Source organism: Copadichromis virginalis, linkage group LG3 (assembly GCF_057382275.1).
Source record: "Copadichromis virginalis isolate Kocher_CV1m ecotype Utaka linkage group LG3, C_Virginalis_male_GT1.1, whole genome shotgun sequence".
In the NCBI taxonomy this organism is placed as follows: domain Eukaryota; kingdom Metazoa; phylum Chordata; class Actinopteri; order Cichliformes; family Cichlidae; genus Copadichromis; species Copadichromis virginalis.
In genome coordinates, this window is record NC_140620.1 from 34,783,434 (window position 1) to 34,810,287 (window position 26,854).

At 39.7% G+C, this 26,854-nt stretch overlaps 2 protein-coding genes across 2 annotated transcripts; one reads left to right on the forward strand and one right to left on the reverse strand.

The window, feature by feature from the left end:
• Positions 1 to 3,439: 3,439 nt before the first annotated feature.
• On the reverse strand, positions 3,440 to 6,429 carry LOC146714315 (CMRF35-like molecule 7). The gene is made up of 7 exons (XM_085452727.1): positions 6,169 to 6,429; positions 6,001 to 6,082; positions 5,591 to 5,817; positions 4,250 to 4,298; positions 4,082 to 4,164; positions 3,825 to 3,868; positions 3,440 to 3,711 (listed from the first exon to the last, which is right to left on the reverse strand). The coding sequence occupies exons 1-7, from the start codon at positions 6,383 to 6,385 to the stop codon at positions 3,670 to 3,672; spliced, it is 744 nt and encodes a 247-aa protein (XP_085308853.1). The 5' UTR covers positions 6,386 to 6,429; the 3' UTR covers positions 3,440 to 3,669.
• A 15,235-nt stretch (positions 6,430 to 21,664) lies between these two features.
• LOC146714316 (nuclear factor 7, ovary-like) lies at positions 21,665 to 26,385 on the forward strand. Its single transcript, XM_085439755.1, has 9 exons — positions 21,665 to 21,891; positions 21,983 to 22,076; positions 22,175 to 22,279; positions 23,050 to 23,283; positions 23,438 to 23,585; positions 23,879 to 23,905; positions 24,228 to 24,286; positions 24,700 to 24,822; positions 25,185 to 26,385. The coding sequence occupies exons 1-9, from the start codon at positions 21,665 to 21,667 to the stop codon at positions 25,569 to 25,571; spliced, it is 1,404 nt and encodes a 467-aa protein (XP_085295881.1). The 3' UTR covers positions 25,572 to 26,385.
• The last annotated feature ends 469 nt before the right edge of the window (positions 26,386 to 26,854 follow it).

The window sequence follows — 26,854 nt, forward strand, 5'->3', positions numbered from 1 at the left end:
GGTTGGTTTTTTGTACTGTTTTTATCAATAAATCTCAGCAACAAAGGACATACACCCATGTGTGTTGATTTCTCCCTAAGATGGCAAACTGAAACACTCCAAGTTGGTGACTTTTGGAGATTTATTTCCCCCACTCCCCTCCCTCCAGAATTCCCAGGTAACAACCCAATATACATATGAATGACTAGCCAATTTAGCTTCCACTTGGCTGAAGCTAAAGCCTAGCTAAAAGCCATTTGGCTGCTCCCGGGTTTTAAAGGTAGAAAGGTAGAAGCCTGGGAGTCCCAGTGTTAAAGGTTTAGCAAAGCGTCCATGCAGGGAGTGAAATACTGTGCCTGTTCTCCATCAAGTTTTTTGAATATTGTCTAATTTATTTATTTATTTTAATATGCATTTATACAAAAGGAAAGAGTACCCAGATGTCAGCAAACTGTTTGCATCAGGCATAAAACTTTGCATGTGTTTGCATGGCTGAACGCAGCTCTGCACCACAATCTATGACCTCATACCTCTGCTTTGATCGCTTTTTGCCTATCAAAATTCTTCATAAATGGTTCAAATGACTCAGTCAGATCTGCAGTTTGAAGAAAGAAAATAAACAAATGAACACGCTATCACTCCAGCTTCAGCTCCGAGTTCAACACAAGGTGATTTAAAAGCTTGGCATCGCTGCCCTTTAAAGCGCTGCATACATCACTGAGCATAGGCTGTACCTAGTGATGGTGAGATGAAGCCTTGTGGTGAACTGAAGCTTTCCATCCAACTGGTCGACTCATGGTTTGAAGCACTGTGATGATTCATTTGCTCTACTGCGCCATCAAGTGGACGATTCAAGTGAAACAGGCTCTGTGATTATAATAATGTGATGTGTAAACCTCTAAACTGAACAAATAAATTGTTTTCATGGTTATTTATCATGAATATTGTCTCAGTATGTCTGATACAAAAGAGAAAGTGGAAACTATCAGGACAGAGTTTTGGTATGATTGTGTAACTGTGTAATCATGACACAAACTAGTGTGTGACGCTTCACTCTTTAATAAACTAAAAGACAGAAATCAGATTATAGGAATCTGTGGTGTTGTTCATTTATATTATGGTACTTATCATTCGTGATATTTATTACTGTGCGCATACTTTATTAGGAGAGATGAGATGAAAATGTTGCCAGACAGGAGAAAATCTTCTCTTCCTTGCTCGTTCCATCAAGTAGAATTGCTCAAGTATCTATGTAGCACGTACGTAATCCAATTCCACAACACAAAGTGATGGGGAATCAGCTGTGTTTTGCTGCCCATTTTATGTCTAATCTGGCGCAAACCAGCGAGCCAGTTCCTAAATCAGTCACATGGTACGGACTGCCCACGAGGCCTCGAACATCACTGTATATGTAATCAAAGCAAGCCTCACAAAAACTCCCCCGAGATTACTCGACTCACGCTTCAAAGCTTCGACACACAGGACACATCACCATCGGTCACTTACTATAGACATCTCTGCATTGAATCATACTTGTTATTAATCTCTGACTATCTTCCACAGCATGTTTCTTCCTGTTAAAAGGCTGCAGTTCATAAACAAAAGTATCACCTGCCATGCCTGAACATAGGTGCTGGTATGGCACAGTGAATGAATCTTGACTCTTTGAATTTTGATATTTTTTACCCCTCAAATGAAGGTGAGCTAAATATTAATATAATATTTTCAAGGTCTAGTTGAATCATGGGCTCATTAGCTTGTTCAATTTACAATTCTAAAGCCCGGTTTGTGGTTCAGTATGAGAACAGACACTTCAAGCATAAAATGCAGAGCTGTTCCTTTCAGAGTTAATTCGCCGACATCCTATTTTCACAACTACGCTAACGTCATGTACATTTTCCTTCACAAATTTTCAGTCAGACTATATCCATGTCTAAATGTGTTAATTAGCCATATTATTATGACGATATTACATATGAAACAGTGCAGTCTGGTTCCACTAATAGTAGCAAAAACTGAAATCATTTTCCCCCTCTGGGTCTCATGAGCTTTTTGGGCAGACAAGATTTACTGTTTACATTGGATATTCTTTCTGTTTGGTCTTTGTAGCAACAAGCAGCAGTTTGGAGCTGAAAACATTACCACTTCATATGTACATTATATATGCAGGCTTTATGATTTCTTGGGAACCATCAGTGTTAACATGTTATTTTAATTGACTGCAATAATTATGTTGCCTTATGATAACAAAAAAAAAGTCTTACAATGTTGAACTAGTCAGTTTTGTTCTTAATTGGTAGTAGTTTCATTGACATGTAACAGTTGCTTCCTCTTGGAACTGCTGCACTCGTGGATGCATTAAAGACAATTAAAGAGAGCTCTGTGTGGGTCTGTCTACACTTACATAAGAAAATGTAGCTTTTTTGTGTGTTTCATCCACATGTAAACAGCTTTTTAGATAACTGAAAACAGCACTTTGGAAAACTGCTTACAGGGTGAAGGTTTTAGAAAGTTACTTTATGTGTTCACATGTGGACAAGGAAAACGGCTTCCAGACATCAAAGGCGTGGGTCTCTATTTCCTTCTTCGATGTCAGAATGTGCAGTGTTGGTGATAGTTCCTCCTAGGCTTCTGATTGGCCCGCCTTTTAATACAGACAAGATTATATCACCACCTGCAGCGCTGTCATGCTCTTGACAGTACTTGACATCATTTTTGCACTTTTGGCCCTTTTGAGCAAATACAGTACCAAAACTCCCTACTCAGTTGCATTATGTCTCTCAGCAGTAGTAGAAACTAAAGCAGAGCCCAACTTAAACTATAGTGTCCATATACACCATCTGTGAAACACAAACACTTAAACCCCAAGTGAGTGTTCCTTCTCTTCAGCTGCAACTTTGGTTGGCAGATTCAATTCAGTTTAATTTTAGTTATCTAGGTCCAAATCACAACACTCGCCTCGAGGTGTTATATATAACTACAATGAGCTAACCCTGAACAAGAACTTTGCAACAAGGAAGGAAAAACTCCCTTTTCCTTTTAACAGGTAGAAACCTGTCAGAATCAGGCTCAGGGAGGGGAAGACATCTGCACTGACCGCTTTGTTGAGCAAGACAGGACAAATTAAATACACAGTGAAGGAGGGCCAGAGATTAATAATGATGATTAAATGCAAAGTGGCATGTAAGCACAGAGAGAGTGAAAAAAGTGTAGTGAAGAAGAAACCATCAGTACATCATGGGAAGCCCCAAACACTCTAGGTCTATTGAAGTGTAACTAAAAAGGAAAGTTTTACGCATAGATTTCCACCTAAATGCTACTTTGTCATAAGACCCCTATAATGAGCAAAAAGGTCACAGGTTGCAAAAATATATAGAGTCTGGTACATAAATAAAAAGTCCCATATAATTATACACGTGTATTTTGATTTATTTTATTGAGTCTAAAATACTGAGTCTATATAAGCCAAGTCTATAATGTGCCAAATTTATATTGCAGGAAGCAGAACATATAGCTTTGTTCAGACGTGGTTTGGTTTGGTAAAAAAACTGGACCAAAGACCATATGTTCTATGTGGCAAATTAATAGAAAAATTACATTCAGTTACAAAGAGTAACAATTAACAATTCACAAAATGATCTTAGTAAGCAAGTAGGTTCATTGTACCCTTGTTGTCAAACACTTAATGTGTTACTTGCTTCGTTGCAGGTCTCTCATGCCCTTTGGATTATCCTGTAATTGACAGAAAGGAGAATGAGTGATCTAATCATTAAAAAATATCCCTGATAATTGTGTTTCTTAAGGAGTGTAATAGATCAGAGATGGCCATGATAATGGGGGCTTACAGGGAATATCTCTTCCGTCTGCTTAAAGCGTGAAGAAGCCTTCTCTAGAAAGAATGCCCAAAATATAAATGCGAATTAGTAGTCAGATATATTTAATGCATTTTGTTATATTGTATAAATCTTTATTTATATATAGAATTTGTGGCTGATGCATGCACACACACACACACACACACACACACACACACACACACACACACACACACACACACACTTAATAACAATTTAAAATTCAAAGGAATATTAAGTTGCCTTACTGCGCAGTATCTTTCTTGCCAATACAGCCAAGCCCACTAGAAGCAGGAGAGACGAACACCCCACTATAGACTCCAACATGTAACTAGGAAGCAGGCACAAAGCAGACTGAGCAGACAATCCACCTTCGACATCCATTAAAGTGAAAATAAAGAAGTGCTGACTTTTACCGGTAACGGTTCCAGGGCTGACTCGGAGTAGGTGGGGATGTCACGGGCTCTGTTTTTGAAGGTAAAGATATTGTAACAACTCTGTAAATATGCTGTGATAGGTAAAGAGTGTTTCCAGCATCCTAACATCAATATTATTCATAGGTGACTTTTAATAATCGATACCCTGAACAAGTAGAGACTTGAGAGCCTCTGCCATCTGTCACAAACACATATTGATCTTTAAAGCTGCTTCTTCCCATTTCAGCAGCTACAAGGTAACATGGAGAAAATGCCAAGCAATCACAAAAAAACTACAATGCATGATTTAAAATGCTAATAGGTTATGCAAATGATAAGCTGCAATCATTTATTTGTCTTGGAAATGTTGCTATTACTCTAACCTAAGAACACAGAGATGGTAAATATGCCTGTATTAGCATGTAAGGACTGTGAAACATGGGAAGGGTCTTAGTTTGTTTTCTTTCACTTAAAATAATGTTGTCTATAACACAAAATGGCATTATGTTTGTTAAAATCATTTGCAACCGATGATACACAATAATGACACAATCTCAGACTATGTCTGTTTAGCATTTTAGCAATTTTTGGTTCGTTCTACAGTTACAGGTCAATTTCATGTCAACGAGCTTTATCAGCCAAACATTCATTTCAGGCAATGATAAATATCATAGTTGTTTTTAATTAATTTTTTAAAAATCAACCGTTTCCATCATTTATTTTTTCCTGGCCATTTAGCTAAATGTAGAGTTTTGCTATTCAAATTAACACTAGGCTGCATTTAGAGGTGACATGTTAGCGAGGGCCTAAAACTAAAGAATTGTCAATTGTGTTACCTGTCACCCAGTTTTCCTTGATAACACATTCTATCATGATTTAGACTTAGTCTAATTAATGCACCACATGCTGATTTTGAGAGAAGCACTTAATATTTATAGAAACAGAGAGAGAAAATAGCAATGTTTTTATCTGAATACAGGTTTCTCTTTTCCTCTTAGTGCATGCCATCAGCTGTGTTGCTCTTTTTATTTCTTTTACAGCCAACTGCGTTACATGTGATTTTTGCATCATAAATCTTTTAAATGTTGGCTGAATAGCAATAAAAATATACGGGGTGCATTTCTAGAGAGGGAAGTCTAGAGTTATTCAACATAAGGATGTTGACTAACTCTAGACTCCCTGTGATGAAAAAAAAAATCATCCTTGATGATATCAGCACACAGAAAATCCATAATGAAGTTTAATTATCACAGTTTCGAGTCAGTTAGACAGCAAAGCTCAAAAGTGTAATTTGTTATGTTTTTTTATGTCTAAAATATGAAAGGCTCTTTATCAACTTACTAGTAGAGCCGTGTGGTCTGACCTGAACCTGTACGGCTACTTGCTGCTGCCCTGCAGAACATAAATACCAGTCAGCATCTCTCATCTGCAGCTTCTTTAAGGTTACAGTGAAAGCCCCAGTTCTGTCATCGCTGATGGTCACTGAAGTATCTTCGTAACTCCTTTCAGAACCTGTCGACAGACAGGAGCTCCGGTCTCCGCTCCGACACCACTTCTTCTCACTTAGTCTGTTGACAGGCAGTCACAGGAGAGTCAGTGAATGCTCACTGTCCACCAGCGTTTGATACCAATGAAAGTTTTTGGACAAATTCCCACATTTACTGAAGTGTGGTCAGTGCTTCTTTAAGGACAGTTCTAAGGGTTTTAAAGGATAAAATGTGGATAAAATCCTCCAAAGGAAAACCAAATACCTGAATCTCTGAGTGTAAAGGCATTGAACCGTGAGACTACTTCCTTCTTCCCCACTCACCATGCTGTTCACAACTGACACACCTGCAGAGATCATGAAAATGCAACAAACTTCTTTAAAACTGTGGGCTAATAAATGTTTATCATCTCAAAATTTCTCCATTACTCACCATGAAACACTTTCACTTTAGTGTAAGCCACGTCATCAGCGCTTGATGCTAATTCCACACCACACGAGTACCACCCAGAGTCCGTCTCTTTCAGGTCGTTCATGGTCACTGTGAACATCAACCGGGCCGGGTCGTCAAAAATGCTCACTTTGTCTTTACTTGGATTGGCCGAGGAGGTCTCGTGAGTTCGGGCCAAGATCTCGCAGAAAATTCTCATCCCCCCATGACACCAGTATTTGACATGGTCAGCATAGTGAGAACCATATTGACATTGGACAGTGAGGGATCCACCCTCCGGGCCAATAAACTCCTTCTGAGTGGTCACCCAGCAGAGAACAGCTGACAAGAAGTGGAAATCATTAAATGTTAAACACCAATTTAAAATGAAACTTTTAGTCATGACACAACTTTAACAGAGCAGTTGCTCACATCGGACACCTGTTATCTATAAATAAAAGGTGTGGCCTTTGGCAACACTTGCACCATATTAATCCGCTTCAGTTTCCTTTGTTACAAAGCACAGTTTCCTGCTTTAGTCTAAGGAGCTTGGAAAGAAAAGCGTCTGGACTTATTTAAGTTGCCTGAAGATGTTTCACCTCTCATCCGAGAAGCTTTTTCAGTTCTAAGGGTCAAATAGTGGAGAGTCCCAGATTTAAACCCAGTGGGAGTAACCCCCCAAAGAGGGACAAAGGACCCCCTGATGATCCTCTACCTAATCTGAAAACAGCTTGAAAATCTTTTTTGTCTAACTTCTCTAATCAAATGCACACAGTCACATTGAATACCTGGGATCCATGGTATCAGGCTGAGCGTGAGTATAAAGAGTCGCTGCATGTTTCCTCTTCAAGTTTGACGCTTAACAAGAAAGTGTTCTGTGTTGTGCAAACACAGACTCCAGATTCCACCATATATAAAATTTCCCTTTGTCATGTGACCACTGGGCAGATACAGATGCTTCAGACGTTAACTACATAAATGCCAGATTGTAATGACACTGTAAGGAACACTTCTTTAGATTTGAATTAGAATTTGATGAATGTTGTGTTGATGTTCTGCTGATTATTTTAACAGCTTTTCTCTGATTTTTATGAAATCTTTGACTTTGTTTGTTTATAATGTTTATAATGTCTCTTTATGATATGTCTAATGATAAGCAGCAATGCTTTTATAAAGATGTAACTCTGGCGTCTCCAAAAGTTGATTCTGTTCATCTGGACGTAGCGTTTTGTGGGAGAAACGTTTCGTCACTCCTCCAAGTGACTTCTTCAGTCTCAGCTGACTGCAGGTTTCCTCAATCTTATAAACAGTACATTTGCAATATGCATCTGGTACACTAGCTGCACAGTGGCTCAGAGGAAAGCACTCCAAGGGGTCATTAACACTGGCTGCCCTCTCCCCACACTGGAAGATCTAAACAATACCCGCTGTCTTAAAAAAGCTCAAACCATTATAAAAGATACCTCACATCCTGGGGACTCCATGTTTGAACTGTGCTGTTGTTACTTCTGCAGTTGTTGCTTGACAGTTGTTGCTTCTGCTACAAGACCTTTTATGGTCATCTATTTCCTGGAAACATTTGTGATGATCTCAGAAGGGACATTTTTAGCCAGTTTGACCTTGCCAGCAAAATAACCCCTAAAATTCCCCGCTCTTTTCAGATCCCCTTACACAGAGCAATCGGTGTAAGGACTAATAGACTCAAACACAGTTTTTATCCAACTGCAATAACACGTCTGAATACTGCAAAAAAAGATGTCCATTACGCCACTCTTGTGGGAATGTATGTGAATGTTTGCTAATACTATTCCTATTATCACTTTTATTTATCAATTTTATTGAATGTTATTGTTTTATTTATATTTTGATATTGTTAGGGATGATGCACTGATCGGGGACCATTTTTAATTTCACTGTACCTGTGACAATGACAATAAAGACATTCTGATTCTGAATTGTACTAGACTCTTACGGGGTCAGCGGATGCTGAGACCCAATTCTTTTGCTCTCAGGCTGGATAAAGAAGACGCAAACTCAGTGTATTCAAAATGTATGCTTTATTCAAGAAAACCTTCCAGAAGGGAGATATGTACAGCCTCCTGCAGATCTGAGGGGCGCTCCCTCAGTCTGTTACATTTATAACTTTTGTTTTCAGCATCTGACTTTCCTGTTCTTCAGCCCTCTGTGTCCCCTGCGCCCCTCATGCACAGTTTTGATCAAAACAGCTCCTTTTATGATCATGCACCCTAACTCTGTCTCTTTCTTAATTTAAGCCTTCATTTCCTATGTGTGTGGGCAATCTACAAATTAACTATTTTAAAACACAGCAAGCTTTCTACCTAGTTCTGCTTCTCTGTCTATATTTATGACAATGTCAGACACTTGTTAAAGGTTGCTCTCTGCACCTCTAAGATAATGCAACCGTGCATCTACTCCTGCAATGCAATTTTTGTGATAACTGGTTTGTCTAACTTCCCTCAGGAACGTCCAGCGGGGGTGAGTGACAAAGACTCCATTCTGCCGCCTTTTGTGTCAAGGGATAAACAGACTGTTTTCCCCAAGGCTGCTAACGCCAGCTTTATGAACCCCAGAGCTTGTGTTCCTCTGGTTCATGATAATAAAATGAGTGTTCATTTTGAGAATAATTACACCTCTCTGGGCTCTAAAGACTGTGCAACTTTTGTCGCTCCAGAGCCAAGTGGTGTAAAGACTGTTTCTTCTGAGACTGCTTTGCATTCTAATGCACGCACTATTAAGGACTATTTGTTTTGCCCCTTCTAAGCCCAAATTAATTTCTAGTGACTCCGTTTACCCTGGTAACTTTGTGTCAGTTACTTCCCAGACTGTAGTTCTCTCTCCTGCACAGTCTACTGTCCACCCATTAGTTCACTCCTCAGTTCAGTCATTAGCTGCACCACCTATCGATCGTGGCTCAAGAGTTGGGAGTTCGCCTTATAATCGGAAGGTTGCCAGTTCGAGCCCCGGCTCCAACAGTCTCGGTCGTTGTGTCCTTCACCCGTTGCCTACTGGTGGTGGTCAGAGGGCCTGGTGGCACCAGTGTCCGGCAGCCTCGCCTCTGTCAGTGCGCCCCAGGGTGGCTGTGGCTACAATGTAGCTTACTGTCACCTGTGTGTGAATGTGTGGATGACTGGATGTGTAAAGCTCTTTGGGGTCCTTAGGGACTAGCGCTATACAACTACAGGCCACTTACCATCTATCCTGCCTTTACCCCCTCCTGTTATTAGGGCTAGGTCAGCACAACCCTGAAACGACTGTTTTTCAACCACTGTTTCTAAGCAGAGAGACAAACCTGTTAACAATGGAAAGGTTCCTCAAAAGCTGGCTGTGACTCACTCCAGGGCCTCCCCAGAGGCTGAGTTTCAGCCCTCAGCCCACTCTCGACCCCTGGGAGCTAAGAACCCAGCTGAGGACTGCACTTGGCTGTCGCTGCCTGAGCAGGGTCAGTGCTCTGCGCAGCTGCAGTCTGCTCTGTGTTTTCCAGAGGCCCACGTGCCTGCCGGTTCAGCCCTGTGTGTGCCAGGGGCCCCTGTGCCTGATGGTTCTGTGACTGTTTTCGCTGTTTGGATTCCTGGGGGGGGTCTTGTTTTGTTCTGTTCTATTGTTCTGTTTAACAGTTACACATTTCATTATCCAGACTCTGACTCTAAGTATTCATTTTAAAAATAAGAGAAGTCTAGGCTTTAATCCTAATAGATTCACTTCAACCTTGAAAGAAATGTGTGGGAGTTAGGGTCCTTCTAGTGTCGCTGTTTAAAGTTAATTGGACACTTGGATGCATTGTACCTTGAAAGGTGAAGGCAGAGAAAAGGTGGAGAGAACCCCAGGTGTCTGCAGTAAAAGTCTGTGGGAGCATCTCCAGGGAAAACACAAAGTGTCTGCTGATGTCTAAGACTTAAAGCAGTCATTCACCACATGGTTTTCAATTAGAATGATTAAATATGACTGGATGTGGATCTGTGCAATTATTCTCACACCCCTAAATTCTGCAGTAAAAATTGCTGCATTTTTATGGAACACTTTTCAATACTGCCGTAAATCCACTCCAATTAAAACTGAGTCTTGGCACATTAATACATTATTCATTTCTTTATGTAGAACTGAATATGCTTAAGCTTAGACCCCGAAGTTAGAAAGAAAGAAAAAAAAAGGGGGGGGGGGGGGACATTTTGGACTGTGGCATAAAATGGAAATGCACAACTTCTAAAGATGTGTGTTCCACCACTGAGCCTGGAGTCCTTTACCACACCCATTTGGATGTTAGAAGTTTCTTCCCTGCTACCCTTGAAAAGAAGAAAGGATGTCTCTTTGCAATAACCAGCACTAAATGGTCATTTGAAAAGCCAGATTTGAACAATCCTACTGTGTATAAGAAGCTGCAGAAGTTGGGGGGTGGGGGGATGCACAGAAATACAGTGCTGTGCAAAAGTGTGGAGTCACCACTATTTTCTTTATATTTTGCCAGGGAAATGAGAAATAGTAAGCATGTTTAAATACATACAGAAATACTGCATATAATGCAAATAAGGGCCTTGTATAATCCTACCAAGCTTCAAAGTCAATATTTAGTATGACCATCTTTATTCTGCAACACAGCCTGAACTCTTTCGGGCAAGCTTTCATCTAGCAGTTCTCCGGGCTTCTTGAAGGCCATTCAAAGCTTTGGATGTTGACTGCCTTTTGTTCTGTTGTCTGTCAAAATGCTCTGACACCGCTTCAATAACATTTAGGTCAGATGGTATTAGATGGTGAATCAAAATCTAATGGTACTTTTCAGCATTCACAATACCGTCAAATCTGACAAGATCCCCAACACCGCTGGCTGAAATTCCACCATCAAACCATGGCATAGCCTCCATTGTGTCGTGGAACACTTAGACGCACTTACATGTTTGCCTCAGCCAATGAAATTCATCACAACGAGATGAAGGACGGTGTGAGCGAACAGGAAGTCGGCGAAGGCTCTCTCTGGGGAGATGGACAGAAAATCTCATTTGTTCTGTGGGTTTATCTGGATGAAAAACAAACAAGGGATTAAGCATCAGTACCTCTTTCACTTGCCAACTACTGCAACAACTGCAGTGGGGCTACAGCAGAGTTTTGTTTTGTTTTTTTCATGATAACTTAAATAGTTTTAAATATTAGGGTTAGTGGTTTAGAAGTTAAACACCAAAAGTCAGACAGCCTAATTTTTTCACAATTTTCAGGTTGTTACGTCCCCCCCACCATGGTGGAGGCAAAGGTAGGAAGGAGACAGCAGAACAGTTAAGTATCAGGCAGGATTTATTGGTTGCTTGCCTGGATAGTAAAACTTAACAACAGAAAAGAGGTGGGGGAGGAGGACTGGGCGGTTGATCCAAAACAAAGAAAGTAATAAAACAAAAAGAGGTCGATAGCTTCCAGGGCCTAACTGAAAGAAAAAATGCAAAACAAAAGGCCTACCTAGCTACTCGACAAAAGGTCAGTGAAAACATACAAGAGTGGCATCAACCGCATAACCTAGTGTGACTAACAGAGTAAAACCTACAACCAGTGTATAGGGTACCCCAGCTTACCTGTCCAGCCTCCCACCACGCACAATACAAAGAAGCCTGTTCGCAAATGTTTGTCAAAGCAGACGCCAGCAGCCATCAGCTGGCTAAGGAGCTGCTCATTTGTAGTGATCCTCAGCGTGTGATTGGCCACCTGGGCCCAGACCAGCCAACAGACACATGCCAATCAACTTCGAACTGGCCAATAGGTGGAGGCTTGACACCTGAAAGATAAATAGAACACAAAAGCAAAGCCACACCTCTTGGCATGTAACAAGGTCGTTACCTGTTTTTGCATTTAGGAGGAAATAGGAAGCACAGATACTATGCAGTATAGCTGAAATAATTAACTGATTAGCTGATTGGTCAATGCAGACAGATAATTTCCATTTTTTGTCATCCTCAAAACACCACACCTCCAACACATTTATAAACCAAATAAATTATCATACTTGTTAATGTCCAACATGATGAGTTGTAAAGCCCACCAATTTACCAATGGGCTTAAATTACTGACTTCTAGTAGCTATTGGAAGAGCCACTGGTATTGGAATTTATAACTGACGAGATATAAAAATCTGATAAGAAGTACTGATAGGAGAAACACCCTTTGACCATATTATGATTGCTGATGTTACATAGTGTGTACACCAGAGGGCACTCTGCAACTTCCTGTTGGCATCGCTTGTTTGTAATGCTACAAACAACAACAAGCTGACAGAAAAAGAAATTAGAGTTCACTAACAGCATCTTCTGGTGGTAAAAGTGCCACAGCAGCTATACACAGTTCAACAAATCACGTGGCAGTCTGAAGCGTGCATGCGTGAGGTTGTCTGTGTGTATAGTTGTGTCCAAATTCATGGGCTGCATCCTCCTGAGGACCCGGCCTTCGCGGTCTACGTGGGCCGGGTCCTCAGAAGGTCGGGTAGGCCGGAAGTAAACAGCTGTGGAATTGGACGGTCTAGCCTTCAGATTTGCGTCACCGCCGTCTCGGTGGAGTTTAATCAACTCGGCCGTCTGCTCCTTGCTATGTAAAATATAACAGGACACTGGCGTAAATTCTCGACCATCTCACACTTCTGTTTAATCAATTTTCTGTTTGCCATTTATTCAGCTGTGTGAAAACCACCAATAAAGTTTTATTTTATCTACTCTAGTAATAACTTTTATCTGAGCCAAACCGATTTACTCACAAACAAATAAAATGCTGAAAAAGCCAAACAATAACATTTAGGTTGTCTAAGTTAACTAACTTACATATTACGTTTAACCTGAGTAGCGAAACTCCACGGTGATCTGAGATTTATGTGCCGGGAGTTGTACCATTCTCTGCGGCTCTAGTGACCCTCAAGCTCTCAGCTAGCTATCGAGCTGGTGGGTAACAGACGTCTCTGAAAATGTTGGAGCGCTTTTGCAAATATGCGATATCTTGATAAACCGAGCAGATATTTGAAGTTTACACAACTACTTTCTCGCCTGAAAATATGTTAAAAGTTTATTTTGTGACCCAGAAAGATTGATAAGAGTAATATTAAAAACTTAGTAGCGACCGCCATTGTTGAAAACTGGAGTTTGGCTGGGCCGCGCTATGAATTCTGGGATATGGTAGGCCACGAAGGACACACCCGACCCATCCTTCAAATTCAGGGAAAAGGAGGACAGCCTTCGGCACATCGCTGTGACATAATCGGCCTACAAATGCGTCCTCGGGAGGATGCAGCCCATGAATTTGGACACGACCCGCATATGCATGTGTGTGGGTGTGTTTGTTAGACACTTCCTGACATCATATATGGCGTGACATCTCAAGTCACACCATTTAGGCATGACCTTTAAACACAAAAGCAGAAGTAAGCAATCCTGCTAAACTTAGAAAAACAAGAACTCGTGGTTTCTTGTGTGCAATGAAATATTATAGCGATGAGACTGTTTCCTACATCTTATGTTAGCACTTCTAAACCCGAAAATAAAGCTGCTAATCGTCACGCTCTTTCTGCACAATCACAACCATATTAGGACACATAAAAGCAGTGGTTATATATATATATCTTAGCACAATCTCGAAAGCATCAACTCTAACATCCATATTTTAAAATTTTTTATTTATTGTCCATTACAAACGGCAATAACAACACCTTTATAAATAAATTGATAAATCGATACTAGCGGCCACTTAAGGCTGGCTCCAAAAGCAAGTCAATGCCCATCTTAAAACCCCTCATTTTAAGAGGTCTATGCGAGCTAATTTGCGATGTGCACCGCTGGCCAGGCCATTTATTTTTTGATGCACCCTCTCAGATTAGTTCACTGTGTGTCGTGCAAAGGGCTGGACTGGGTCAAAAAATCAGCCTCTGGCATTTTGACTAAAGACCGGCCCACCAGGTATTAAAGCCATTCAATTCAATTCAATTTTATTTATATAGCGCCAAATCACAACAAAAGTCGCCTCAAGGCGCTTCATAGATACAGAGAAAAACCCAACAATCATATGACCCCCTATGAGCAAGCACTTTGGCGACAGTGGGAAGGAAAAACTCCCTTTTAACAGGAAGAAACCTTCGGCAGAACCAGGCTCAGGGAGGGGCGGGGCCATCTGCTGCGACCGGTTGGGGTGAGAGAAGGAAGACAGAATAAGACATGCTGTGGAAGAGAGACAGAGGTTAATAACAGATATGATTCAATGCAGAGAGGTCTATTAATACATAGTGAGTGAGAAAGGTGACTGGAAAGGAAAAACTCAAGGCATCATGGGAATCCCCCGGCAGCCTACATCTATTGCAGCATAACTAAGGGAGGATCCAGGGTCACCTGGTCCAGCCCTAACTATATGCTTTAGCAAAAAGGAAAGTTTTAAGCCTAATCTTAAAAGTAGAGATAGTGTCTGTCTCCCGAATCCAAACTGGAAGCTGGTTCCACAGAAGAGGGGCCTGAAAACTGAAGGCTCTCCCTCCCATTCTACTTTTAAATACTCTAGAAACAACAAGTAGGCCTGCAGAGCGAGAGCAAAGTGCTCTAATAGGGTGATATGGTACTACAAGGTCATTAAGATAAGATGGGGCCTGATTATTTAAGACCTTGTATGTGAGGAGCAGGATTTTGAATTCAATTCTGGATTTAACAGGAAGCCAATGAAGGGAAGCCAAAACAGGAGAAATATGCTCTCTCTTTCTAGTCCCTGTCAGGACTCTTGCTGCAGCATTTTGGATCAACTGGCTTTTCAGGGACTTTTAGGACATCCTGATAATAATGAATTACAGTAGTCCAGCCTGGAAGTAATAAATGCATGAACTAGTTTTTCAGCGTCACTCTGAGACAGGATATTTCTAATTTTAGAGATGTTGCACAAATGGAAGAAAGCAGTCTTACATATTTGTTTAATATGTGCGTTGAAGGACATGTCCTGGTCAAAAATGACTCCAAGGTTCCTCACAGCGTTACTGGAGGCCAAGGTAATGCCATCCAGGGTAAGAATCTGGTTAGATACCATATTTCTAAGATTTTCAGGGCCGAGTACAATAACATCAGTTTCATAAAGCCTTTGAATGAAAACAAACGCTGTTGTGACAGTGATGTACAGTCTTGTTGGTATATGTATGATTTCTATACATTTTACGTCAGATAAAAACTTTGGTTGTAAGATTCAGATAATTATTTAATAAAAGCTAGACATTTTAAATGAGAATAAGAAAGAAAAGTATTTCTTTGTGCCCCCTTTTCCCTGTTAATGCCCTACCTGGCCCCTGGCAAAACTTTGCTAGACCCTCCCCTGCACAGTTACCAGCTGTCAGCTACATAAAAAAGGATCCTGGTGTTATTTGTCTCTCAGAAACAGTTCATAACTTCCCTTCAACTCATTCATGTCACCTAAAAGGTAAACCTGTTTCTCCATCACCTGTTCAGCTCTGATGATTCAGTAAGGACATCTCCTGGTTTTATCTTCATGTTTACCTCTCACCAGATAACCAAACAGATATCATGACCAGCAGGTTTACAGCTGTGGCTCCAGCAAACATCAGCTGATACTGGAAATTAATATGAAATAAATTCTAACAGCAGCTGATCAAGCTTAAACGTGCTGCTGTTGTTTAGCGCGAAATCATTTCATGATTGAAGTAGAAATAGGAGAGAGAGGGGGAGAGAATGAGAGAAGAAGAGGCAGCTATGCAGCAAAGACAGAATAAATCCAGCTTTGTGTCTTTTTTATCCTATCTGACGTGCAGGACAAACTGTGTTACTTTTCAGCTCAATACAAAACGCGTAATATTTTCTCTGAATACAGGACGATTACGTTTTTTACCTGACGGTTGGCAACTCTACTAACTAACCTTATGAATAAAATAAAGTTCACTATCAGTAACATCATAGCACCCACCTAATTGCTAGCTAGTACGCAGTGCGAGTCATTGTAACTGACTGTAAAAAGTCAGCACAACGAAAATAAACTCCACCTAAACTTGGTTTATATCATCTGACCCAGATAGACTGCAGGTCATAACTTCTTACCTGAAGTTCAGTTGACACTCGGACTGAAGGCCGCCTCGGGTCTCTCCTCCTCCTTCCCTTCTCTTTCCTTCATCCACCTGCTGGCCTCTGTGGGAGCTCCACCATAGCCACCACCAAACAACTGACTTATTTTTACACATCTGCCAGCATCTGGCCAATCCACCAGCTTTCATTGTTTATACCGTTACTAAAAGAAAAAAAAACTCATTACCCATAACAACGGAAAATCACCATCGATGGTGGGCCGGACTCAAATGTTACTGAACTTCTCCAGCTATGGACGTGCCATCAGTTAACCCTTTGCGTGCCAGCTGTGGCACGCGTGCCCAGGGTTGCCGACCCCTGACGTATCATAAAAGAGTTAGTAATTTATTTTATTACTACCTGTAATTTATTGCTGTTTACGTCTATTTGCTTAATTGTTTACTAAATGTTTGAGGTGTGAAATAAACTGCAATGGAGTTTGAAAACAAAATATGGGTGTGTGTGGTTGGAGGATGTGTTTGTGCGGGGGTGTTTAGGTTGGGGGGGGGCAACATTTTTCTTTTACAACAAAGGAGGGTTAGCAAAAACAGTTTGGGAACCACTGTCTCAACCTGTGAGAGAGACTTCAGTTCTTACATGTCAGCAGGAAGGGGACTGATCCTGCATGGATCTTTTACTTGAAAGTGTAAAACGGGAAGTGAAAAATAAATGTTGTTGTTGTTGTTTGTTTGTTTCTTGGCTGTTTCTTCATTCATGCTTGTTCACTTTCAGTACTTGTACCTGACCATCTTCAGAGGAATGTGTTTTTATTTTTGTTAAGTCACCAAACAATGAGCTGTGACTCATTCACTCATTAAAAAATGTTGACGTCACCTAGTAAGAATACGTAGTTGATTGTTGTTCATTTGCTGTATCTTTTATTCCTTGGCTTTTAAATCAGAATGAGTTTGTATTACTTTTATTTATCTTATTTCTCACTCAAATCTTCTAATTTTATGATTCTTTTTCTTAACTCTTGTCATGTTTTTATTTCTTTTAATTGTCTTAATTGTACAGCACCTTGGTCAACGGTTGCTGTCGTAAATGTGCTATATAAAGAAATTTGACTTTGACTTTGACTATATGCTATCTTTTTTTTTAAATACAGTTGTGAACTTTCAGAAGAGGTTCAGTAACATTTGAGTCCGCTGATCTAATTTATGGTTTTGATTAGAAAGAAGTAAATACAATGTTTTAGCTCTTTCTTGTTTTCTAAATTCTGTCTACTGCCTTTTATCCACAGAGTCCAACATTGTTCATTTTGGGACAAATACTGGCGTCCAAAGTGATGGAAGAGTGTTTGCTTTTGTTGTTCTTGTGTTTTTTCTTTGATGAGCGTAACCAATATGTATAATAATAATGAAAGTACTTTGTTCTGTCTCTTTTTCCATGTCAGTTGCTTTAATCATGTAAAATCCCTTTTTACTACTTGCATTTTTTGTCCATTCTGGGTTTCCTTTTTTAATCATTTATAGTTATTAATATTGAATCGTTGCTTCCTTTTACGCAATCACACTGGCATAATGTTGACAGGAAGCAGGTTTGAACTGGTTTCACAGGCATCACTTTTTTAATTTAACTCAAAAATCTGTTCTGTATTTTATCAGGTGCTTTTCACATCAGTTAGGGAGGACGCCTCAGTGTTTGAAGTCATATCAACCATTAACTTGACCCAAACTAGTTGAGACTGGAATATTTGAAGTTATCATAATAGCTTTCTTAACAAAACAGGCAGGTTGTGCTCCTTACTTCCAGAATGGAGATAGTATATTGTTTGTTATGTCAGGTTAGTCTGCTTTGAAAATCAACAAAGAAATAGTTTGTTAGTGTGTTGAATCCCGAGAATTCCAGACTTTATATTTAAGTGTGTTACACGTAAATAAGGCTTGCATATTTGTGAGCAGCACAACAGGAACAGTTAGCCAGGCTAAAAACATGGGCGTAACAGCCACGTGAGAAAACGTTTACAAGATGATTTATCATTCTGTCATTGTTCCTGACAGCTGTGTTGGGGATCAGGGGAACACGTGTGGAGTTTCACTTTAGGCCTTTCAGAGTACGAGGAAGTACTTTAACACCAAACTGTGATTTTTTTCTGGTAGTTGTAAGGGAAGTAAGTCAACTAAGCCAAATAAAACTTCACTAAAAACTGAAAAATTAATGCTAATAGCTCAAACAAATAAAACTGTGTCATCCAACTGGAAGTGAACTTTGACGTCCACATGAGCTAGTTTGTCAATCTTTTCACTACGTGGCCTAAATTCCCAAAGCCTCATTCTTCCTTCTCATCAAGGATTTGGTAAGCATGTCTGTCATGTTTTGTCTGGTGAGCGTAGGAGGAGCCTAACCAGACAGGCAGGAATAAAGAACCTGTCTCCTACACAGTGCCAGGAAGAGTCTGTTGCTGAAGGAGCTGCTCAGGGCCTCTGCAGTATCATGCAGGGGGTTTGCAGTGTTGTCCATAATAAACCTTTGCTTGGCTAACATCTTCCTCTTTGGAGTCTAGGGGACTGGCCAAGACAGAGCTGGCCCTCTTTACCAGTCTTTATACCCACAGCACTGTTCAGTATATTTATAGATAGCACGTGAAGAGCTGAATAACAAAAAATACCAGGAAGTTTTACACTAGCAGTTTCACCTGTCATCTCTTTTGGGGTAACTGTTTTAGAAAATTACTGGAAACCAAAATTGTCATTGTAAAAATGACTTCCTAGTTCAAAGTGCAATGCTGTGACAGCGTGCCAGGTTTACACACGTGCATATTGGCAACGCTCGTGCAGAGAACAAGCAAGAACAATAGAATTAATACTTATTGTACTGGAAGTGTGAAACACGTGAGTTTGGTGTGGCATTCAGCTGAAAGGTTAAACAGGACGCGTCCAGCGGGAACCTGACTGAGTCATGACACAGTATGAGTGTGACCCAGTGAAACAAAACAGAGCAGAGTAGGAACAGTGATATTTCTAACAGAAGCAGGAGCGGGTAGCACCTCATTTCTTCTTCTACATAAGCTAGGAATAATTGAAGCTTTAACAGGTGCTGGTATCAGGGAGCCAGTCTGTGTGCTGGCTGCTGATGGTGTTTATTGTCTTTATTTGGGTGTGTTTATACCGATATGCCACTACCTAATGCAATTACTGTAAATGACCTGAAAAGCATTGCTGCATATTTTTAGCTGGCTTTGTGTCACATAGGATGGATTAGAAAAATCCAGCTCTGACCTGGGAATGATTCATCCCAACAACCATGGGTGTGTTCATCAAGGCCTCTGTGACACAGAGCTTCCTCGAATGAATTACTCTGTTTACAGATTTAAAATGACTACAAACTTAACAATGAAAGATTTTACGATTTGTGGCATCTCGCAGCAACATTACTTAACACCCTGGATCACGTCTACAGCAACATACACGGTGCATACAGGGCTGCACCACAGCCCCACTTTGGACAGTCTGACTACATCTCTCTGTTCATGTACCCGGCTTACAGACAGAAACTGAAACAATCGAACCCTGTCATCATCACACCTGTTAAACTGTGGACCCCAGAGTCTGAGAGCATCCTACAGGACTGTTTTGCCCAAACAGACTGGGATGTGTTTCAAACTGCAGCCACCAAGGAGATCTGCTCTGTCAATATACAGGACTATGCTGAATATGTGACCGGGTACATCAGCACCATCAGCTCTGCAGGCAGTCTGCTAGATGACCTCAATGTATTGAGGCAGCAGGACCAGACAGGACGGGTCCTTAAAGCATGTGCTAGTTGTTGGCTGATGTTCTCACTCCCGTCTTCAACCTCTCCCTCAGCCAGAGTACCGTCCCCACATGCTTCAAGACCACAACAATCATCCCTCTTCCCAAGATAATATAAGATAACATAATAATTTTTGCACATAAGGTCATCTTACATATTAAACCAGCATATTAAGCTCATAGCTCTTTTGCACATAAATCTATTTAACACTTCAATTTTTGTCTCCATTTATTTATTTATTCTATTTGTATTTCCATTGTTCTAGTTCTATTTGTACATTTTAACCAGCATCTGTGTAGGAAGGTAGATTATTTCTGCACCAAAGTGCACGTTGTTGTCATTCCCAGCCTGTATTTATTAATTGCTTGGATTAAATCTGTAGTTAAATTGATAACTGCATACAAAAACATTTGCAACAGTGAACAGCAATTAAAATGTAGAGTAAATACCAGGAAAAGCGAACAGGCAGAACAAGAATAACCGGTATAACTCGTTGGGAAACTCCACTGTGGGAGGAACTTTGTACCATGTTTTATTTTATAGAGAGACAAGCGTGTTTTTGTGGATATTCATTCTTCACATCTTTCAAGGACCGTCTGCCTGCATGACCTAAACAAGTAAGTGATTATTTATACCAAGCAGATAGCATAGAGAATAAAAATACATGAAACAAGACATCAGCTGCCTTTTCTTCAAGATAGACTGACTTTTGATCCAAATATTGACGGCAATATTTTTAATTAGAGGCACAGAAATAGTAAAAGTGGATATCTCAGAGATGATGTGTAAAATGTAGGTGTGTGTATTGTGGATGTAATCTCAGGTTTCAATCTTTAAATTAGAGCAACAACTACTACTACTTTTACATTTTTAACACGTTGACTGGAGTTTGAGTGTTAGAGAGAACTCAGTAAGGGGAGAGCAGTGGCTAAATAAAATGCATTAATAAAGAGCTGAGGGCTGATTTATTGGGAAAAAATTAAACTAAGTAAGTAAAATAGTTAATATAGTGATGAAATTGTAAGAAAAGGTTCAGAAACAATTTCTCTTTATATTGCTTTCATTTGCATTTTACCCATTGTCTCAAAATTTCTTTCTTTTAATTTAGTTAATCTACGCTGAAATAATGAGCATTTCTTTGATTTTAAATTTGACTACAAAGAAAATTATTGTAGTCAAGAATTCAGTCAATGAAAAGTCTGAGATTTTCTCCTTCTATTGCCTCTTTCACAGCCCATTTTTTGATCTCTTTACTGGTAAATCCATTAGATTCATAAAAATGTAACAATATGTTGCCACTAGGACCTTCAGACTCTGTTTGTGAACCCTTGTATATTTGCAGTCTGCAGATTGAACTTAAACATAGTTGTTGTCTTAGAAGCATCTGAAATAAATCTGTCCACTTTTCTCTGCGCTACAGCATGATGAGCTTTCATGTGTTTTGCCCTGTTCTGTGAAATATAAGTGAAAAGGGCACACTGGACGCTTTACTTTGATCTTATGTTTAAAAATATCCTTTAGTCTTCTTGGTTTGCCATTTAGATTTTTTTAAACTTAGATTTATAAACCTGCATCTTTACAATCTGACCTAAAGAGTTTAAATCCCATAGTGTACAGAAGAATTTCAACATGTGTGGGTAACAAAATGTTATTTCTCTGTCAGAAACATGGCCTCAACATTGTCTGAAGAGCAATTTCAGTGCAGCATCTGTTTGTACAGCTTCAAAAACCCTGTCTCTATCCCATGTGGGCACAATTTCTGCCTGGAGTGCATCAAACGTTATTGGGATGTGGCGCAAAAGTCGGATTGTCCACTGTGCAAAGAATCCTTCAGCAGTCGCCCCGAACTCAGGGTGAATTGGACCTTAAAAGAAATCACTGAAAGATTTCAAAGGTTGGTTGACTGTAACTATACTATAGTGCTTTATTTCAACGTTTTAGCACATTTGGTTGAAACTAATCAGATGTACATCATCATCTTAAAGCTTGTTAAAAGAAATGCCAGGATTCAAACCAAAGAGACCCGTCATTCCACTACTGCCAATTAGGTCTGGAGGAGAGATGGAGTTCAAGATCAAGGTGGGAGAAAGAAGTGGTTAAATGTAACGATGCTCATGGATTATCTTGTAAGGAACTCCAGATAATCCAAGATGTAAAATACATGTTTTCAACTTCAGCCTCTGCAGACTCGGATAAAGAAGACCCAAGAACAGTATCAACACATGATCCAGATCCGAATCAGAAAGACCGAGGAGATCAAACAGTCAATGGAGCTGAGCAAAGTGAGCATTGCTTTTTGATCATTTACAGACATGAACATTTCTCGACCTGTTTGCTCTCTAAGAAACAAAACTTCAACCAATTTGTTTGTAGAAGCTCACACCAGAAGAAAAACAGCAGTGTTGTTCTGCTTCATGTAGACTGTATTTAAAAGACAGAGGAGACTCCCCCTGCTGGTCATTTTAAAAAATGCATTAGCCTCACTTTTCAAGCCTGGAATCCACTTTTGGCTTTTATTTGCAGTTTATCCTGCTATAATATCCATGCAGAGTGTAAGTAACCTTGTGCACAAAAGACTCTGATTACAGGGCAGAGTAACTATAGAAGCTCAAAAGCTAAAATCCTTGCATATCTTCTAAAGTCAGGATTACTTCAGTCAAAGTATTTTTCCATCTTTAGTAATTCATATATGGCAGCGTGGCTCTGTTTTAAGAGCTCTTGTGATCTTTTATTAGTTGTTTTTATTGATATAATAAACCTTCATTATGTGGACATAAAGAGACATGGAAAAGCAGGGCTGGAGGTGGGTTGGGACAATAGATCAACTGTTATCAGAGGACTGCAGGCTGGTCTCACTGAGGTCATCTTCTTTGTCTTCTTTTTGGGGGAAATGTGTTAAATTATGGGCATATTAATAAGAATCATCGTATATAAGCAGTTTTTCCCCAAGTTTAATTTGTTTTGCATTTCACTGAAGAAGGGGTAGCAAAGTACAAAGGTGGTGCATTTGAACATATTTCACATATTAATTAAACTCTTTTCATCTCTGCAGAGAAATAAAGAAAGAGAGATACAGTGCAGCGTTCAGGCTGCCACAATGATGGTAAGTGCCATTGAGAGAAACCAGGCTTTGCTCATCGAGGAGATCGAACGGAAGCAGGAGGTGGCTGAGAAGAGAGCAGAGGAGCTTCTCAAGGAGATCAGCCAGGAGATCAATGAGCTGCAGAAGAGACGCAGTGAGCTGCACCTCCTGGAGCACATTGAGAACCCAGTTCAGCTCCAGCAGGTCAGAATCAGTATTTATGTTTAATATTTCTGCACAGCCAAGCAAGTTTAAAGCATCTAAAGCGATTGTAATATGATATGAATACAAACCGGCCTGTCTGCTTGTTAGTGAAATCATTTGATAGTGCTCATTTCTGTCACTGATGCTGTTTTAGAACTTTTTACATCTGGACGCTCCGATGTCCGTCAAGCACTGGGCTGACGTCAGAGTCCAATCGGAGAGCTACGCACGGACTGTGAGGAGAAATTTCTCCAAACTGGTCGACATCTGCCAAGAACTGGAGAGGAAGCTGTGTGCAGAGGGTCTGTAATCCTTATGATGACATGACATTATAGTCTCTGATTTTAGAACACAAGACTTTCTTTGCATCACTGGTTCCTTTGGTTTTATCATAATCCTGCCACTTTTTGCATTGCATATATATTTATATCATATTTTACACTATAAGTCTGCACATAACTAACTTTAGTGATACACTTAGGGTCCAAAAATAAATCTCGTAACATTCGCTAAAATATTAGTGAATATTTTAATTGTTCTACGTTAATGTTTAATGACACTAAAATGACACAGTTTCTTTTCTGATCTTTTGCAGAGGTAAACAAGATGAATAAATATGCAGGTATGTGTATGGATATGATATTTATATTGTGATTACGTTATATGGATTACACAAGATTGAAAATTTGTCACCATCATATCTAATAAAGACTCTTACTGATGTCAGTAGAAAGAAAGTGGCTCTTCACACTGATTCAAATAATCTTTATACATTTACATGACTCAGAATACAGATACTCTGTTGCCAAAAAAGGTGACTTCAGTAATAATATGCTTCAAAACAACAGGGTTATTTTTTCATATTATTTCTTTAATCCTGAAAAATTTGAATAAATCTGAAATAGCAAATCTTTTTATGTGTTTTCTTCTGTTTCTGTCTCCAGTGGATGTAACTCTGGATCCTGCTACTGGCTGGGTGGTCCTGTCCCCGGATAATAAAAAGGTGAGCTGTAATTATCAGCTGCATGATTCCTGACTGTAACACCTTAACAAGAGCTCGGAGTTAAACAAAGTCTTGTCCTGCTGTAAAAAATGATCCAACAAAGTGTTGATACATGTGCAGCTGTTTGTATAATTAAGTGTAAAGTCATTTTCTTAGTTAGTTATACACACCAGTTCAGTTTAGCCCTGTAATATTATTGGGAAAACACTTATTAAAACAGCTATTATTGGGAAATTGCATTTCTTGTCTGTGAAATTAGAGTCTGTGAATTACAGACAACAGCTAATGGACGACAAATATTATGCAGGAACTATAATGATGGAAACTAGTGGATCAGAAGTCAGGAAGATGCAAAATAACGACAATTACGGCATCAGTAGTTGTTGTATGAATGTGATCGTGGCAATCCACAGGTGAGCATGAGCTACCAGCAGTGGAGGACCCTGCTACCTGACGACCCCCGCAGGTTCGACTCCTGCGTCGCCGTGCTGGGAAAACAAAGCTTCACATCTGGGAAACGTTACTGGGTGGTTCAGGTAGGATAAAAGGATAAAATAAATAACTGCTAAACAGCTTATAGTCGTGATCAGTGTGAATATTATCCAAAGTGGAACACAACAGCTTTATTTAGAGTAAGATTTGGATTGAAATACACCAAAGAAAATTACACATGAACACAACGACACAACCTGTGACTAGGACTGTATAATGTATATGATCTAAACAAGCAGGAAAATAAAACTCTTCACGCCCCCTGGTGGCTACATGATGTTCACTTCTGATTTTATATCTGCTGTGTTTACTGTCAGAAAAAGTTTATTATCATTTAAAAAGCAACCTAAAGAAATGAAGCTCTGCTCTGCAGTTTAGCATCATTTTGTCCTTCTTTGTGTTTCAGGTTGGGGATAAAACAGACTGGGATCTTGGGGTGGCCCGGGAGTCCATCAACAGGAAGGGCGCCATCACAGTTCGCCCTGATAACGGTTACTGGGCGATATGCCGACGTAACGGTGGTAGCCTGTATGCCTGCGCTGGGCCCGCCGTCACTCTTCACCTTAAAGAAATTCCTCAGAAAGTCGGTATATTCCTGGACTATGAAGAAGGCTCGGTGTCCTTCTACAACACAGAGGCAAAGACTCACATTTACACTTACAGCGGGCTCACTTTCGCTGAGCCGCTGTATCCGTACTTTAACCCCTGCATACATGACAACGGGAAGAACACGGCCCAGCTGGTCATCTGCCCGATCGAGGCTGGGATCACTGTAGACACTTCAGCACGTTGAGCGAGAGACTCGGAGGATCCTTTTTAAAACCTCGAGAGCATCCACATTCATTGTCTGGATAAGTTGTAATCTGTAAATGCAAACGAAAGACCAAGAACAGGAGAAAATATTCTTCTCCCAAGTGTAAAGCGAACACCCTGAATATTGTCCTGGTACAGACTGCAAGCCCAAGCTTAGCTCCTGCAAGGTGTTTGGATATATTTATTTATTTATTCCAGTCAAAAGCTATAAGTTAACCACGAGGTTTGCTAATGTCTCTTAATCTTCCTGATGATATCTATAAAGAGGTTTTTAAAAAGAGCTAAAGACCCAAGCGAGGGTTCATCTGAACCATCCACTTATGCCTGCTAAGGTAGGACAAGTGTATGTAAATGAGGATAAAACTTCCACTGATAAGTCCACAGTTATCTGACAACGACACATTAGTGATGGTTTAGGAACTATAAGATGCACCTATACACGATCACTACGGTGGATAGCACTGCATGAATCCTGCCTACATTTTTACACTACTCATTCTTTGGTAATTTATTAATATGGTATAACTTATATTATAGCTCAAGGCCTGATTTAAAAGAACTTTATGAATCCAACTTTGTTTGGATCTTTGGTTTAAGATCAGGGACACGTCACATGGTCTTATGAGTTCAGAGGTGCATGTCTGTTTTAGTTGGTAGCACGTAGATCATAGTACCACAATAGTATATTAACATCAGTATATCATGTGCATGTAAGACATTGAGTATATATAATTTCTTGTCATTATTGTAAAAATTTGGATTATTGTGATGTATTTAAGCTGAAATAAATGTGAACTGAATCCCTGAGAGTCTGCTGTGTTCTTTTAACTTTTTATCCCAACACAGAGTTTAGACAAATTCTAAAGTTAGAATTAGAAAATGGAGCACAGAAAACTTATCTATTGTGCGGAGTGCAAAAAACACTATCAAAATATTCCCCCACTTTTTTTTAAGATTAGACAACCTTTATTAGTCCCACACGTGGGAAATTTGTTTTGTTACAGCAGAAAGTGGACAATGCAAAGTTACATAGCAAAAATTAGAAAAACACTGGAATAGAATAAGAATAAGATACTGTACACAACTATGGAACGCCAGGACTGCCATAATGAATTAATTAAATACACCATTAAATAATTAATTAAATGTGGCAATAATTAATTAAAATTGGAATTAATTAATTAAATAAATAGTTATGACACATTTAATTAATTAATTATTGACACATTTAATTAATTATTTATGTATTTCACATTTTAATTA